The sequence below is a fragment of the Cervus elaphus genome, chromosome 25 (assembly GCF_910594005.1).
Source record: "Cervus elaphus chromosome 25, mCerEla1.1, whole genome shotgun sequence".
In the NCBI taxonomy this organism is placed as follows: domain Eukaryota; kingdom Metazoa; phylum Chordata; class Mammalia; order Artiodactyla; family Cervidae; genus Cervus; species Cervus elaphus.
This window is the reverse complement of record NC_057839.1, coordinates 69,971,886-69,988,555: the sequence shown is the minus strand read 5'-3', so window position 1 is coordinate 69,988,555 and position 16,670 is coordinate 69,971,886. Positions and strand designations below refer to the sequence as shown.

The 16,670-nt window shown below is 58.8% G+C and overlaps 2 protein-coding genes across 3 annotated transcripts; one reads left to right on the top strand and one right to left on the bottom strand.

Annotated features, from left to right (window-relative positions):
* Positions 1-6,997: 6,997 nt before the first annotated feature.
* Positions 6,998-12,419, bottom strand: IRX2 (iroquois homeobox 2). Of its 2 annotated transcripts, XM_043887790.1 has the most exons (5): positions 11,866-12,418; positions 10,126-10,531; positions 9,112-9,831; positions 8,288-8,357; positions 6,998-7,612 (listed from the first exon to the last, which is right to left on the bottom strand). In XM_043887790.1, exons 1-4 carry the CDS (start codon positions 12,112-12,114, stop codon positions 8,305-8,307), a joined length of 1,428 nt encoding a protein of 475 aa, XP_043743725.1. In that variant the 5' UTR covers positions 12,115-12,418; the 3' UTR covers positions 6,998-7,612; positions 8,288-8,304. The 2 variants fall into 2 exon arrangements, with proteins under 2 accessions (XP_043743725.1, XP_043743726.1); XM_043887791.1 differs by having other exon boundaries at positions 6,998-8,357; positions 11,866-12,419.
* Positions 12,113-16,252, top strand: LOC122683669 (collagen alpha-1(I) chain-like). The gene is made up of 5 exons (XM_043887449.1): positions 12,113-12,368; positions 12,412-13,139; positions 13,319-13,442; positions 15,390-15,695; positions 15,852-16,252. The coding sequence occupies exons 1-5, from the start codon at positions 12,113-12,115 to the stop codon at positions 16,106-16,108; spliced, it is 1,671 nt and encodes a 556-aa protein (XP_043743384.1). The 3' UTR covers positions 16,109-16,252.
* Positions 16,253-16,670: the final 418 nt, after the last annotated feature.

Sequence of the window (16,670 nt, the reverse complement as noted above, 5' to 3'; positions counted from 1 at the left end):
AATCATTTTAAAGCAAATTGCTTTTCCACTGCCTGAGAGTCAGAAAGAATAAACCTGGACCCAGCCTGGACCTCCTGTCTAAATAAACCAGCACCCTGGACCTGGATCTGCCCAGGGGTCCGTTGGGCCCTAAATCCCACCACACCCCTCCCTTCCTCCAGGCCCTGACCACCGTCTCCCCATCCTGGATGTGTATGGACCACCGCCCTGCCCCCTCCTGGAGTGGGATGGCAGGAAGCTGGGGCCAAAGCCAAGTCCTGGGCACAGCTGACCAGAAGGACAGGCCCGCCCCAGGATTCCCAAAGGCTACAAGGCACCTCCCGGGTCCAACCCTCACTCGCCCCCAGCCCGAGCCTCCCCCACCTCCCCGGGGGGCCAGGCCTCCTGCAGGTCCTGCCATCCTTAAGGACCCTCTCCAGCCCAGCGGGAAGCTCCGAACTCCACTCCTGTGGTCCCACCTCAGCGCTGCCAGCTCTGAGCGTCCAATTCAAGGTCGCCAGGACCCCCTAAACGAGGGCCCCACTCGGGTCTGGCAGCGGTAAGTTCCGGAAGTGAAGGGTTGGAGGTTCAAGGGTTGGTTCAAGCACCCCCCCCCCCATCCCCTTGACTCTGGAGCTTGTCCTGAGGGACTGTAGCTGGACAACCCAGGCGGCCTGGCAGGCCCGAGGGCGCCCCTATCCACGCCCCGAACTCCGCTGTGTCCCCGCGGGCTCCTCAGCACCTCCAGGCAGTCACCCAACCGGTTCTTAAAAAGAAGCGAGTCGAGGTAAGTCAACTCGCCTGGTCGGGCCTGTAAAACCCCGACCTCTCCTGGTAAATGCTCTGAGAAGAGATGTCTCAAGCCCCTCGCCTGTGGGAAGTCGCGCCCAGACCAGGCAGCTCACTCTAGAGCCGTCAGGCCTCTGACTCGCTGTGTCCCGGAGGTGCGGGGGAGTCCCCGCCCAGGTCACCGCCCGGCGGGACGAGCGGAGAGTGTTCCCGGCGGCCCAGCGAGTGCCATGCCGGGCTCGGCTCCCAGCGCCGCGCAGCAGCGCCGTGCGCTCCGGAGACTCGAAGAGTCAGAGCGAAGGGGGCGGACAGAGGCTGGCGGCGGCTCCTCCCTCGCGGGCGTGGGAAGGGCGCCCGAGCTCCGAGGCAGCGCTTTCGGTTTGCGGCGGTCCCGAGTGTGCACTCCGCGCCCCTTCCGCGCGCTCACCGGCGCTCCCGAGGGGCAGGGCGGGTGGCACCCAGAGCCGCCGGCGAGGGCGCCCGGAGCAGGGTTGGAGGGCAGGGAGGCGCGGAGAGGGGGCCGGGAGGATGGGAGGCTTGCCTCGCAGTGGGGGCGGGCCAGGGGCTGGCGAAGCGGAGCTAGGGGCGCGCGTCGTCGGGGGAGCCCGGGATGGGGCCTCCCCTGGGACCTGGCGGGCGTCGCGCGTCCCTGCAGGCTGCTGGATGGCCCGGGCCCTGGCTGCCGCCCCCTAAGGAGGCCTCGAAGGGTGACCCGGGCCCTCTCGTCGAGGGGCTGGAGCCAGGAAATGGCGGGAGGCCGCGCGCCCCGCACTTCCCGGTGCCCGGGCAAGTCTCCGTGCTCCCGGGACCTGCGGCTCGGCTCGCCTGCTTCTGTCCTGGTCGCTGCCTTTCGGGGCCTCCATGTGACCAAGGAGCGCACACGCGGTGGCGCTGCGCCGGAGGCTGGCGGGACAGAAATGAGTCTGGGGGTGTCCGCTGAAGGCCGACCTCAACCTCTGAAGGTCCCCGGGGGCTGGAGGCAGAGGAGAAAAGACAGCTCCCTGAAGAAGTGATTGTAGTAATCGTGCAGGAACCAAACGTGGGCTCGGAATCAATCTCGGGGTGGCGAACGTTAAAGAACTTCGCGTCGCCTGGACGCCTCCAGCCGCGCGCCTCCCTCGGGGCCGCCGGCGCCCACGGCCCTCCTCGCGCGCGCTCCGGGGCGGCCTCCTGAGCTGACACCGCCTCTCCGGAGGACATCCATCTGCCGCCCCCATCTTCCCCAGAAACCTACTTGTCCCCACCTGACCTGCCAGCTCACCTCCCAACTTTTCAGGGTCAAGGACGCTGGTCGGAGGTGGATGAGGGCGAACAAGCGGCACCCTTCCCACCCCCGGGCCAGGCGGCCTCCCTGTACTGGTGCGAACAGGGCCTGCAAACAGGGGTTCTCTCCCAAGCCCACCCTTCCCCCGTTAGAAGATGTCGGGGGTTAAAATGTTCGCTTTGCCCTTTCTCTTGATCTTGGAGGGGAAAAGCGGGAACTGCTGGCACCTTTATGGGCCTTAGACCTGTGGCGGAGCAGTCCCAGCCCCACTAACTTTTAATTCCAGCTGCCTTTTAATTCCAGCCTTTTAATTCCAGCCGCACTCTATTTGTTTGTCATTTTCCCCTTTTCCTGCGCAATCATTATTTATGGCAGAGGAAAAGGGAAAAAAAAGTGCCTGAAGTATCATGGAGGGAGAGAGGGGTTTTCTGACAAGGAGAGCAGTGAATGTGTTTTCCCTAAAGGTCACCAACAGGAGGGGCCTGGTCTGATCATCTCCCCTCTGAACCATTCCTCAAGAGCATTAACTTAATTATGTGATCAGAGAAATGAAAAAAATAAAGTCTTTAAAATAACCAAAGGTAATTATAACCGTGTTGTTGACACTAATGGTTAATAATTGATCAGGACTTACACACAATCAATTGCCAGTTTATCTCCCCCACAAAACCTTGAGTGATGTGCTGTTACTCCGCTCCTTCCCCTGGGCACTGCCTACCGGGCTCCACTGCTGCGACCACTGGAGGCAGCCCCCAGCCTCCCGCTGGCTTCTTTAAGAGCCTTCCATTTAATTTGTTTTCAGTTTCATCCAGAACAGACTAACCTGGGGACGCCTTTTAAAAAGGCCTTTCCTTATTATCCTGGAGCCACCCTTAAACAAACAAAGACCATTCTTCCTCTTTCCTTTTACCTGGGATTGCAAAAGAACAGTCCTCGGGTTTCCTAAGCCATCCTATTTGCATTATATTACCAGGGGAGTCCTCCTTCCTAACACCTTCAGTTTTTATCTTTCTTAGAAAGAGTGTGAACACGGTGCCCTCAGCAGAGGGAACAGAAGCCTGTCCTCTGCCTGGAGGGTGGAGGGTGAAGGTGCCAGTTAAGACACCGTCCCTCTGTTTGCGGGAGACGCAGGTGAAAGAGTAGAGTGGGGCGTGCAGAAGGGGGAATATTTGCTCCCCAAACCCGGGGTGGGAGTGCTTTCCCTCTCACTTACCAAGGCCTGACGTCCAAGCGCACAGCGTCAAACCCCAGCTTCCTCGCCTGCAGCCCAAGCGCAGGGGAGGGCTGGCGTGTGCTTTCCTTACGGCCAATAGAAAGTAATTTCCAGCAACTGGAAAATTATATTGTCATAGATTACTTCTCCTTATAATAAGCCTTTAAAATATCTGTAGGGATTTGTCACTTACATAAAGGTTTGCAAATACATCAAAGGGACATGTCCCCTTTGCAATTTGTAGAAATTCAAATGCTGTTAATCATAACATCCACATATCACAGGCTGTTGTGTATTGTTCCCAAGACTGCCTCTTGAGTTAACACATTTTTTTAAAGTGTTTACAATGTTGTTTTTAAAAAGCAGTGTAAAAACACATATTTAATGGGTCTATTTATGTCCTTAATTTGGGGGTTAAAATGAATGCTTTCCTTGGGATTGTCAGTGCACTGGGGAACTAAAGGAAAATTATATGGTGGGTGATCATTGGAGACTGTTACTTGGAGGAAATTTGTAATAACCCAGCGTATTATTCACACTTGAAAGAGATGCTCTGACTTCACAGACAAATGGCTTTGGATGATTTTGGCAAACGATTGACTGTTTACTTCGACTTGAGCAGAGAAAGTTTAGGGCATATTTTCTGTCCCGTTTAAGAAACAAAAGATCGAATTGACTCTTAGCTTCTTTGATAATATCTCGATGCGGTGTGAGATGACCCCAAAACTAGCAGCGGCGCGCAAAGGCCAGGCCCGCAGGTGCCGGCTGAACACGCGCGGGGCGGGCCTCACGGGGACCGGCTACTCGCCGCCTTCTGGACCAGCTCGGTGGCGGCGGCGGCGGCGGCAGCGCCGCGGGCTGCGCGGAGCTCCGGTCCTTTCCACTCCGCCGGCCCCGCCGCCTGGCCGCAGACAAAGGTGGATGAAGTTCTTTTCAAGTTTCAAAGGCAGTTGCGCAGCAGCTTTGCAGAAACAATAACTCTTTTATTGGGAACAAATGTTGACATTTGACGGGCGCGGGAGGCCGCTCGGGAGGCCGCGGCCGCCGGGCCAGCGCCCCGTTTGCTCTCGGCCCGGCCTCCGGGGTCCACCTGAGATTAAAGCGCGAATTCCGATAAATCGGCTCTAACGCGCCCCGGGTGGCGCGGGGCAGAGGCCGGCGGGCCGGACCGCACGGGCTCCATCCTGCGTCCCCGCGGCCCCGCGCTCGCCGCCGCGCGCCTCCCTCTCCCCGGCCTCCGCTAACACGAGAAAGTCTCCGTGGGCCGGGACGTAATGTTTGATTAGCTGAATTTTAAAGCGGAAGAGAGAAATAAGACACAGGAACCCCCTTCCCTGAGAAGAGCCTCTTTGTAAGGATCTGCAACGGAGAAGCCGTAAAACGCCCTCTTTCCACTCTGCATTTCCTTAAGAAAGATCCTCTAAACACCTGCAGGTTTTCTGTGCTTAGCATACATTTTTAAAAATCAAGTTTTCCCAAAGAAATTCATGTCAGGTGGCTGGGTGGGTAAGTCATGGAAATCTTTGATAATTTGTTTGGCACATAAACATCAAAGAGGATTCGTTAGTCTGGGCTAATCTCCCGAGCTGCTCTGCGTTTGCACCAGTTGAAAGGTGCAGATTGTCCCTGAGAAGGAGGTCTGTGTGTGTGTGTGTGTGTGTGTGTGTGTGTGTGTGTGTGTGTGTGTGTGTGTGTGTGTGTGCGCGCGCGCGCGCGTGCATGCCTGTGTGTGCAGCGAAGGGATCATGTATCCAGGTAAAACAATCTTCTGCTCCAAAGGGAGGCAGTTTTCACCCAGGCTTCAGTTTCTGAACATGTGCAGGGAGATCAGTTTTTACTTGGTCTCCTCCTTCTCTGCGTCTTTAAGAGCCTGACTGCTGTCACTACGTATCTTCATCAGGGGGCATGGTTTTTCAGTGCCTATTTGTTAACTATTGTTAACTTTCATACTTTTCACCCGAGTCTTCAAATTAGAATATCACATTCAGGAAACACTGCTATCATGGGGGGTTGGATTCTCTGCTGATTTAGGAAATACGGCCAATGTTAATAAAAGCAAAACCACTTAACATCTTCAGACTGCAATGTCAAATGCTATCTGGAGGGAAAAGCATTATCCTCACGGTAATTCCACAAAGGTTCCATCTGAAACAAAAGCAGGCCAAGGAGCTCCTGGCTCCCTTTTATGTGCACAGACTCAAATCTGTTTTCCTCCAGACGGGCTGCCACAGAGCAACCAGGCTTCCCACTTGAAAAATCTTCCCTGTCTCCAAGAGATAGCTCGACTCCAAACATGTCCAGGTCTCCTACTAGGGGAGGCAGGAAGGAGAAAAATATAGTTTTCTACCCGCAAAGATTCGCTTTCTGCTAACCTCCGATCGCTTATCTACTCCAAGCCAACAGAATGCCTGAGAAGGAACAGAAAACCGAAACCTTGGTCTGCGCATTCCTGGGCAGTCAGACCCCGTAACAGACAGGGCTCTGTGACCAGTTACAGCCCCCCAGCTTTGCCTCAAGTGTCTAAGATTACTTTCAAATACCCTTTCTAACAAGACCCCAGCAAGAGGCCACTAATTTCCACGGCACAAAAAGCCACTGGAGAGAGATCCGTTTGTCAATATCAACTGGTCCGGCAATTTCCCATCCTCAGACACATCAGCCTATCAGAGCCGGCAGATGTTTAGACAAGATTTTATAAATTGTTCAATATCAGCCCATAATGAACCCCAACTGACCATTCCAAAGCAGCTAAAAGCATCCTGGCCGACCCCCGCTGGGATCCAATAATGCGCTCAGGCTGCAACATTATTAATCATGGAATAAAATAGATGAACCTCTTGAAAAATAAGTGTATGATTGATTAAAGGGCAATCTAAGAAGCTATTATTCTTGTTTTATAACCGTAAGTTATATTCACTCAATTTATCTTTGGAGAGGAAATAAATGATTGTTCATTTCTTTTCTGAAATTATATTATATGGGTATCCATATAATTTTGCTGAAAATTAAAGTGACAGTTTTGCTGCTTTTATGATACTAATCAAAGGGAATATGTTCCTTGACTACAAATTGTAGACTTGTCCTAGAATTAGGTAGTGAGTCACACAATAACGAGGCAATAGTCTAGGGTTCTTTAAACTTTTCTTTCCCCCCAGGGTAAGGCTAAGAGCTACTGAAAGGAAAATGAATCTCTCCTCCCCAGATTTTCACCTTGTGTTTAATGTGAGTTATATGAAAAGGAGAGTTAAGAAGTCGGTCAATAAATCTGAAAAATCTATGCCAATTTGGATAATTCAAATAAACAATAAACAATTATTTCACTCAATAATTTATGGTGGGGGCATCATTTATACCCCATATTATCCACATTGTCCACTCACAATACTCTAGTTACTGAGGAGGCTCAGTAAGCCCAGGAATAAATGTCCAAGGGATCCTAATGCATGGGGTATCAGATCATTTTATTTTGCCAAGTTTTTTAAATGTACACTAACAAGTCATTTGCATATTCAGAACACAAAATCCAGATTTTCTTACAATGCATGTGTATATAAATAATGTAAAACCATTCGTATCTCCCTACTGTGTACTGCTCTTGCCTGTGCCTTCTTGCAGGAGCAGAAGGGAGGGATTATTTTACACATTTTCATTAAAAAGCCTGAGGTCAGATCACCTGGAGGGAGGGGCTGCTATCACCAGGGCGCCCTACCCAAAGACTCTTCCAGGACAAATGAGCCCCAAACACCACATTGTTGTAGACTAGTTTGTTTTTATTTACAATTTAAGATATAAATTAGTAAAGAATTCTTGTTAAACAACCAACAAAGATTGTATAACCAGCAATGTTCAAATAAAAACCAGGCAGAATTTATTTACAAAAGGTTTAGATTCCATTGCAATACAACTTGCATAAATTACTAGAAGCTTTATATCATTATAAAAATAAATATCAAATTTGTTTCCACTTCTTAAGTACTCAAGTTCTATAATCACGTTTTATTTCTACTGTGTACATCTTTTACAAATAAATTTTACAGTAAATCCTATCACACCTATAGAATATATACCGTGGCAATGAAGTGATCAATTCAGATATCCTGAGAAAAAAGATTGTTTTCAAAAGTCACACATACATTGGGGAAGCTATACTATGCCAACAAATTCACGTATGTCCAACAAAAGTCTGTTCCGATAGAGTCTGTGGGTTGGCAGTGCCCTGTGGGTCCTTCCTTTTTACAGTGGCACAAGATGTGGTCCGGATTTAGAGGTCATTACATATATATATATATATCTATCTGTATATTTATGAACTTGGGAGGAGAGAATGGCCTGCTGACTTTTTTTTCCAAAGCAATTGTGACACCTACCTGTGGACCAAGGAAAAAACCAAGTCATCCCAAATCCTTCAGCCCCCATCAGTATCACCACATTCTAAAAAGGGTCCATCTCAAAAGGTTTCGCTTCTTGCCCACCTTCAAGATCTGTGATGAGTAATTCTGCCTACTTGTAAAGTAGTTTTCTTTTTGAGATACTGCTGTCAGCCAGGCAAACTGCGGATCCTATCTAGTCCATCTGAACACGGGGACAGGCCTGATAAAAGACCAGTATTTCTATGTCTCTCCAGTCTGACTGCAAATGTCATCTAGAAAGGGGTCTGATACCCCCAGTTTCAGGAGCACTAGCTCCGGAAAGCAAGTGCCTTTTAAGTGTCTAGCGTAGTTTTTTAAGGTTCCAAATTGCATACAAATACCCAGATTTTAAGAATCTGTTTTTCCAAAGAGAAAACAACAGCAGTGGTGCAATGAATATGAGTGATTTCTTTTTTTAAGCAGAATTTGAGCAAAAAAAAAAAAAAAAGAGGAGCTCTCAAAAACAGCATAATCCTCTCCCACTTAAAGAAAATAAAAAAGAGAGAAGTAAGGCTGTCCTCAGACCCCATGACAAGAAGCAAGAAACACACATTAAGCGAATTTGCTGGGCATTTGGTGCCGGGAGGTTCCACAAGGGGTGTGGGGAGGGGGGACCCCAGGGAGCCCACTTACTTGCATTGATGGCCCTTCTATAGGTAGGGCTGGACGCCCCCACCAACCACGGTGCAGCCCTCGCTGGTATCTGTCAGGGGAGGGGGCAGTTAGTCAGGACCCGACCCCAGAGCCATCTGCCTCCCGACAGCCTCACGGCCACCAGCCCTGCGCCGCCCAAGCACGCCATGCCCTTCCCCCGAACCCCCAAGCGTCTGGGGGACCCGGCTGCACCCCGCCACCACCCGCCACCTGAGGCACGCGCCTGTCACATTTCCGCATTTTCTGCCCCCTTGACCCCCTTTTACAGGTCGGATCGGATCAAGCCTCCATTAGGAGCAACAGAGGCAAGGCAAAGAAAGGGAGGGAGAAAACGGATTCTGGTTTTCTGTTCTGGCGATTTAAAAAGCGGAAGCCCCTGGGAGGAAGCAGAAGGCTTTATCTCCCTGCACCCGAAGGCAGAAGAGGAGATTGAGTTGAGACTAGAAACCGACAGAAAGCTCCGAGGCTGACGCTCAGGACGCCGGAGGGAAGCTACATTTGGCGTCGATTTGTATTTGCCAAACTGAAAACAATCAGGACGACACCAACAACAGGAATAATAAATCAAATGAAAAGCCAGTAATAAGGGGGTCAGTTCTGTCGCGGTCTCGAGGAAGCTGTCTTCACCCGCCCCCCTTCACTTCTAACTTGGGAATGCAAAGCCGTCCGTTCCCCGTTCCCGGTTAAGGGACAGGGCTTCCCTGGCCAGACCTACAGGAGCCCAGTTCCTTTCCCTGTGGGGTGCTCGCCCGCTGGGCCCCGCCGCCCCCTCCCTCCGCCCCCGGGCCCCGCGGGTCGCCTACCTTTCTTGGGCTCGTAGCCGCCGCCCGGGGGCCGGTAGTGGGGCTCCGGGAGCGGGTGCGCGCCCGCCTTTCCCGCGTCGCTGGCGGCCTTGGGCGCGGCGTGCAGCGCCTCTCCGGGGACGGCGGCCGCCGAGTTGTACCGCAGCAGGCCCTGGCCCTGCAGCGCCGCGTTCAAGTTCCCGTAGTTTGTGTAGCTGCCGTAGAAGGGCGACGTGTAGTAGAGGTGGCGGCCGAGCAGCGGCGACGCGGGATAGGGCGAGCCGCCCGGCGGCGCCCCGCTCGAGGCGGGCGCGGCGGCCGCGGGCAGCCCGGGCGGCGCGCAGCCCGGGCCCAGGCTCGGCTGCTTGAGGTCCGACGTGGCGATCTCGGCCAGAGACCACAGCTTGGGCTTGCTGGCGGGCGGCGGTGCGCCCGGCGACGTCCGGCTGCCCAGGTGCGTCTTGCCGCCCCCACCCCCGCGGGGCGCGGCCTCGGGAGGGGGGCTCAGCAGCGGCGGCGCCTCCACGCCCGTGAGCGGCGACGAGGTCACGGGCTTGGGCGGCGCCAGGCCCCGCTCGGCGTCCTCGTCGTCGTCCTCGTCGTCCTCCAGGTCCTCGTACTTCTCCTTGCACTCAGAGCCCGACTCGCATAGGGGGTCCCCGGCGCGGCAGGGCAGCTTCTCTCCGTCCGACTCGGCGGAGCACGAGTGGTCGGTGAGCGAGTCCACGTGCAGGCTGATCCCTGCAGAGGCGCGGGGAGGGGGGCACGGTCTTGGCACCCGGGGCCCCCCTGCCCACCGCTCCCCACCCCCTCGATCCCTCAACCCCGACCCCACCCGAGCCGCGTCCTCCGGGCAGCCTGACCTCCCTGCTCACGCGCTCCGAGCGGGAGGCGCTCTCGCTGGGACCCGGAGGCGCCGGGCGGCCGAGTCTGGAGCGCCGGGCGTTCGGGCGGCCTGCTCTCCGGCCTCAGCTCGGCGCCCCGCCTGGGAAGAAGGCGGCTCCGGCGCCCCTGCGCCGCCTCGGCCGAGCTCACCTTCATCCTCCGCCGACGTTTCGGTGCCCTCCTGCGCCTTGTCGGCACTCTCCTCCTTGCCCCTTGCCGCGTCGCCCTCTTCCTCGTCCTCGTCCTCGCTTTTGTTTCTGGGGGCCCACGTCATCTTGTTCTCCTTCTTGAGGCGCCGGCGCGCGTTGGCGAACCAGGTGGAGACCTGCGTGAGGGTCATCTTGGTGATGATGGCCAGCATGATCTTCTCGCCCTTGGTGGGGTAGGGGTTCTTGCGGTGCTCGTTGAGCCAGGCCTTGAGCGTGGCCGTGGCGTCCCGCGTGGCGTTCTTGCGGTAGGCCGGGTCGTTGAGCTGGTACGGGTAGGCCGCGCTGCCGTAAGGGTGGTAGCTGATGGCGCCCGTCATCCCGGTCGTGTGTGCGTCGTAGGGCGCTCCCTGCAACCGACAAGAGCCCGGTGAGCGGTCGTCCGAGGGCCCGACAGGCGTCGGCGCCCCGGCGACCCCTCCGCCCGCCCGCGGCCGCCTTTCCCACGGTGCCTCCCTGCGCTGGGGCTGCGCCTTCCCGCAGCAACAGATCCGGAGGACGCAGCGGGTCGTTTAACGCCAGCTGTGGATCTCAGAAAGCGCTGCGGTTTTATTCCCAAATTTTCCAACGATTTCATTTTCCTAAAAATGACACATCTAGCCCCAAGTGCCCCTGAGCCGCTGGTACGGGCGTGCACAAACAGGCCCGCACACACAGGCTCGCAGGTAGCTTCTTGATATCTAAATTTCTCCTGGTGTGAAGAGTCGCCGCCTCCTCCTACTCCCGTTCCCCCTCCCTGAAATGGTTAAAAAAAACACCCCAGAGCCCCCGCTCCGCTATTCACCGCGCTAAAGCTCGGCAAATCCAATTTGCAACTCGAAGCCAGTCACCGTTTCGAATTCTTCAAATACGCGGCAATTAGCATTTTAATTCATCCTTTAACGTTTAAATTCGAGACTTCCACAGCCAGCGCCGAGGCCCCGGCTACCCGGTCTCTGCTCTGGAATTCCGCCGAGGGCGGGAGGTGGCCACCAGGCCCCCCCGTCCGGGCCTCCAGAGTCTAAAACGCGCTTTGCCAGCCCCTCGGCCTGGCCGGGCCGCGGAGCCTGAGGAGCTCGGGCCGGCCCGGGGGCCCCTGACGCAGGGGCTGCTCTCGGCGCGCGGGACCAAGGCGGCACTTAGCGGGCCGCACGCCGGCCGACATGTTTTTCTAAAGCACCAGCCTGTGGGGCAGATGAAGGCGAAGATCTGGGCGGCCCGGCCGGGCCCCGGAGCCGCGGCGGAGGCTCCGCTGATTTCCCCAGTCCTGTGACCCCCCCAAGCCCCGCGAGGAAGTGCCCAGCGCCTAGCGATCGCCCCGGAGGCCCCAGGGGCGGCGACCCTTGCTCCCCGCGCCGGAAGAAGCGAGCCCCGGCCAGCTCAAGACTCCTCGCCCAGCTTCGGCGCCTGAAAGAGGGCCACCCAGGCCAGATCCCGTCCCGACCCCAGCGGAGTCGCTCTTCTCGGGCTCGGGGGAGATGACCTCAGCAGCCGAAGGGAAGGGCGCGCGGAGCCCCGCGCTCCGGACGTCGCCGGCCGACCGCCCCGCCTCTCGTCCCCGCCGGCCTCGCCACGGCCCCAACTCCGCGACTTCGGAGCCGCCTCCCACACGACGTTCCCCGCGACCCTCCGGCTCGCCGATCACAGACCAGGGTCTCTGCTCCCGGCATCCCGCGACCCCGCCCGCCAGCCCGCGCTCGGTTACCATGTAGGACGGGAAGCCGGCGGCGGCGGCGGCGGCGTCGGCAGAATACTGCAGCGGGCTGCCGAAGCCGGTGGCCGCCTGCGCGGTGAAGGCCGCGGAGCCGGGGTAGGGGCTGAACGCCGAGCCCGACGCCGACCGCGCCAGCTCCTCGCTGCGCGGCGCCGCCAGCGCCGACGCGCCGTACGCCGGGCACGAATATAGCGCCAGCGAGCCGGGCGCCTGGTACAGGTAGCCCTGCGGGTAGGACATGGTGGGCGCGGGGCGAGGGGGCCCGCGTCACGCCGAGCAGCGGGCAGGGCGCGCGGCGCCCTCCATCCACGCCCGGCCGGGGCGCGAGGAGGCGGCGGCGAGCGCGGGGACCGCCGGCCGAGGCAGGCCGGCCCGCGCACTAGCCCGGGCGGCCCCGCGGGCCGGGGGAGCGGCGGGGCGGCGGGGCGGCGGCGGCGGCGTTGGCGGCAACGGCAGCTCGGAGCCGGTGGGCGCAGCCGCGCGCCAGGCCGGCGGTCGGGGTTTGGGGGAGTCTGGAGTCGGGAGTGAGGAGTTGAGGAAGGAGCGCTCGAGTTTCCGAGGGACATTGGAACGCGGAGCTGTCCGTCACGGGCTCATCTGCATATTCGGGCGCCCGCCCCCTCCCCTGCTCCGCCGGCTCCGCCCGCTCCCGCCGCCCGGCCGCGGCCGGGAGAGGGGCGGGGACGCCGGGGGAGGGGCGGGCGGAGGGGCGGGGGGAGCGGGAGGCAGGACGCGCAGGCTTTTGTGGCTCAGTCGCCTCTCGCGCAGCCCCAGCCCCCGGCCCGCAGCCCGGCCGCACCGGGCAGTGCGCGCGCCCCCTTCCCACTCGCGCGGACTCCCGGCGTCCGCCCCCGCGCCCCCCACCTTTCCGGCCGCCCCCCTCGCCCCAGCCCGACACTCTGCCCCCTCCCCCTGCCCCGCCCCCAGCTCGGCCCGCAAGGACCGGGGCAGAGGCCGCCCGCTGCCACTTGGGTGGGGGGGGGGATGAGCGTCCCGGGCCCCCCTCACAGGCCGCGGACTGCGCGCCGGACTTTCGTGCCCGGGTCAGAGCTACGGGTGATGCGGCGGGAGTGGGGCACCGTGGCCCGGGTCCTCCTGGGGACGGCGTGCGCGGCTCTCACGCCCACCTCCCCCGGTCCGTCCTTGCTTGCCGCACGGGGCGAGCCTCCACGCGGGGTCTCGCGGCGGCCCCGCGCCGCCCCGGCGTGCCCCCGCGGACCCGGATCCCGGGCGCTTTCGTCGCGAGCCGCCAGGAGGGCCCTGAGGTGAGCTCTCTGCCCCGAGGTCCGCAGTGGCCAGCGGGCCCTGGGTGTCAGGACTTTCTGCTCTCGGATGAGGTTTAGCCCGCGCCTCCAGTGCTTCTCCAGGACGCCGCCGCCTCCCCCAAAGGGTTTTTTATTTTGTTTTAATAAGTTGACGCCTCTTTCGGATTTGTGTTGTAAAGCACTCGGGGGAAACGATCGTCAGCGGACAGACCGCCTCTGGCAGGACGTGGAGCCTCGCTGTCACTCGGGAAGGGACGAGACAGTCACAGGCCGGGGGCGCGGGCGGCGCACGCGGTTGCCCAGGTAGCGCAGGTAACAGGCGACCCGGGGGCCGCCTCGCGGGGCCTAGCGGCGATGCGCTCGGCAGGAGGCTCTGGGACCCAGTCGCACAGACACCCTTCTCCATGGGCCTCCTCCACCCTCCCCCACCGGGGCCGTGGAGTTGGGCGTCTGGTGTTTGGGCTGGGGGGTGGGTGGCAGATGGGGCCACCGATGGGCGCTTAGGAAGTGGGCGCACGGTTGCGGGGGGGTGGTGACGGCGGGTTGTGCGAGGCCCCGGCGTGGTGGTGAACACAGCAGGTGCCTCTTCCTGCGGGGGGCGGGGAACGCGGTAGGCCGGAGCTCCGGGCCGCAGCCTCTCCTTCCCCCACCCCCTACCCACCCCTCAACCCCACCCCCTACTCCTCTACCCCCCACCCCGCTACCCTACCGCCTACCCACCTCGCTGGCCCACTTCCCAGCCCGGTTGGCTGGGCAGCTCGCGGAGGGACCAGGGTGATCGCGTTCGGGTCTCTGTCTCCCGGGTACCCCGGGCGCCATGCGGCCTCTTGCGGGGCGCGGCTGCAGCGCGAGGACCAGGAGGCTCCAGCCTCGGGCCTGACCGCCTGCGGAACCTTCGAGGCTGTGTTTCATTCCCTCAGATCTAGGGAGACCAGTTATAAACTGCAGGATTGGACTTGAGCAGGGCCCACCCTCCTCCGCCTGCAGGCCGTGGCCCCCCCGGTAGGTGAAGTCCAGGCACCTCACCCCAGCCGCCTCCCCACTCGCCCCCAAACCGCTGCACCCTCGCCTGTCCCCCCAACAGCGGCTCTCCTCTCTGAGCCCCCGCGCTGCCCACAAATCCCAGCCTGCACCCTCTACACTTGCCTAGCCGCCGCACCCCCAAACACACGCTCCCCCGCCCCTCACCCCACCCCACCTCTCACCCCCACCCCACCCCACCCCACCCCACCCACTGCGCCGCCTCGAGGGCCCAGCAGGTGAGTTTCAGCAATCCTTCGACCCCAAGCAGGACGCCCTAATTCAGTTCAGGACAGTTATTTTAAATCAATTATTGTCGCCTTAAAAAGGAAAAGGAAGCGGGGAGAGTCGGAGGCCGCAGCAGCCCCGTGGAGCCCGCTTTTCCCAGGGTCCGCGGCATCCGTGGTCTTCCCGGGAGGGAATTCGGCCAGGAAGAGGCCGAAATGAGACAGACACACTACGGATGACCAACATTCAGAGCGCGGATCAGGTTCCAGGCCTTCGGTTCGCTTCCAATTACATAGTTCAAGTGAAAAAAGAAAAAATCAGGTCCAATTTTTATCTCCAAGGAGGACTGGCCTGAGAATTTCCATTTCTAAAGACCAGTTCCTGCTGTTGTCTCATTAGCATTTGGGGCCGCGCCCCCCCCCCCGCCCTCTCCTTCCCCCTCCCCCGACTCCCACCCCCCACCTCCAGGGCTTGATCTCTGCCAGGGGCAGAGAAGAAAACAGCGAATTATTACAAAAACATCCCCAGTTTGGAGCAGGGAGCATAAGCTCCGATACACTCGATTTTGACATCAATTAAGTGTGTAACCAGACATGTGCACGTGGCTTTGGAGGGTCTCGCGTCGCCCAGGGTGCTTCTCCAGAAAGGGCTGCCGGCTCGCGCTCTACCCGCAGCTCGGCGCAGCTGATCCGGAAGACAGTCTCTGCTCAGTGTCTCCACCCGCCCCCCCCCTCCCCCAGCAATTATACTCCTCCACTGAAATCTAAATTTTCCATACTGCTGCCTGCTACTAATAAAAGCCGTCTACCTTGCACTATTAAACAGTCGAATCGCACTACATGCCGTTTTTATTGGTAGTGACTGTAGCAAATTAAAATGCCTACGCAGAGACATTAACACTTACGCTCTGCATTGTTATCGGGATATATAAACTCCGTTTCGCTTTAAAGCTCTCTGATTTTTTTATATATGTATATAAAATCACTTTCCCTTTTCTTAAAGTTGGCTCGGGCTTCTTTTCTAAAAACTCAATCGAAAGAACCGGCTGCAAGCCCGCGAAGGCTGGGCGCGCGGCCGCCTGTGACGGTGGCCTGGAATCCTGCAGCTGCCTCTCTGGTCACCGCGGGGAGCGCCCGGGCCCCATGGCCGCCGCTTTCGGGGAGCAGGACCTGGATGCTCCGCTCACGGGCGAGGAGGCCGTTCAGGCCTGTGGAGAGCCGGGTCCGGACGGACACTGGGTGTCTTGTCACTTTCGGTGGCCCTCGTCACTGGGATGGAAGAGAACGGGCCGGCGCTCAGGCCAACCGGGTGCGTGCCCTGAAAGCGCGCTCACAAGAGCGATGGATCCGAGCAGTTCGGTTTCGGGGTTACGGTCGATTCCGCCCCCCTCCCACTTTGCCCCAGGGTTGCATTAAAAAAAGGGGGGGTGTAACACCGTCACACTTCCGTTTTTTGTCCCCACAGTGGCCGATGCTTTTGGAATGAGTCGGCGTGGACACGCGTGTTTCCAGGAGCCCGCGGTTTCCTGGAGGCCGAGTTCTGGGAAACGGCGGCCTGGGGCTCTAAGTCCTCCTCGGAGAGCAGCGGCGGCGCAGACCGAGGCGCCCTCCACTCCTTGCCCGGGGCTCCCGGGAGAGGCGGGCAGGCCGAGCGGCGACGCGGCCCGAAGTCGTGCGCGCGGGCGGCGAGGGGGCGCTGTGGCCTGCGCGGCTGCCGCCTAGTCCCCGCCGCGGTGGGCCGGGCGCCGTCCCCGGCCACCGAGGGCGCCCCGGCCCGGCCTCCCCTACGTCAGTTGCATTCGGGGCAAACGGACAGCAACACTGGAGCGTTTGAATAAAGCCTAGCCGAACCCGGCCTCTCTCTCTTCCCGCCCTTTGCCCTGTCCTGGGAGTTTTTCAGAGTTGGGTGGGAAAAGAGGTACCATCTTGGAGCGTGTGGATGTGCCAGGGGGGAGGGGGTCAATCAAGATTTTAAAAGACCCATTTTACGTGGTTCCTCCTCATGCATTTCCGTGTGAAGTGGAAGTGGTTTCCATGTATAGGGCACATGTCCCCTCTGGTGTAGCTCTTCCCGGGGGACTACGGAACGAGTGGCATCAGAAACTGACCAGAAGAGCCGCGAGTCCGGGTCTGCGTTTTCTTTTTTGGGAAACAGGAACACTTCGCTGTAAACTGTGCAGAGTTTAAGTCAAATGAAACGTGAATGCCTTCCAAGCGGGGTCGAGCCCGCTCGCGGGTCTCTGGACACTTCGGCCTTTCGAGGCTCTGACATGGTCTTCTGATG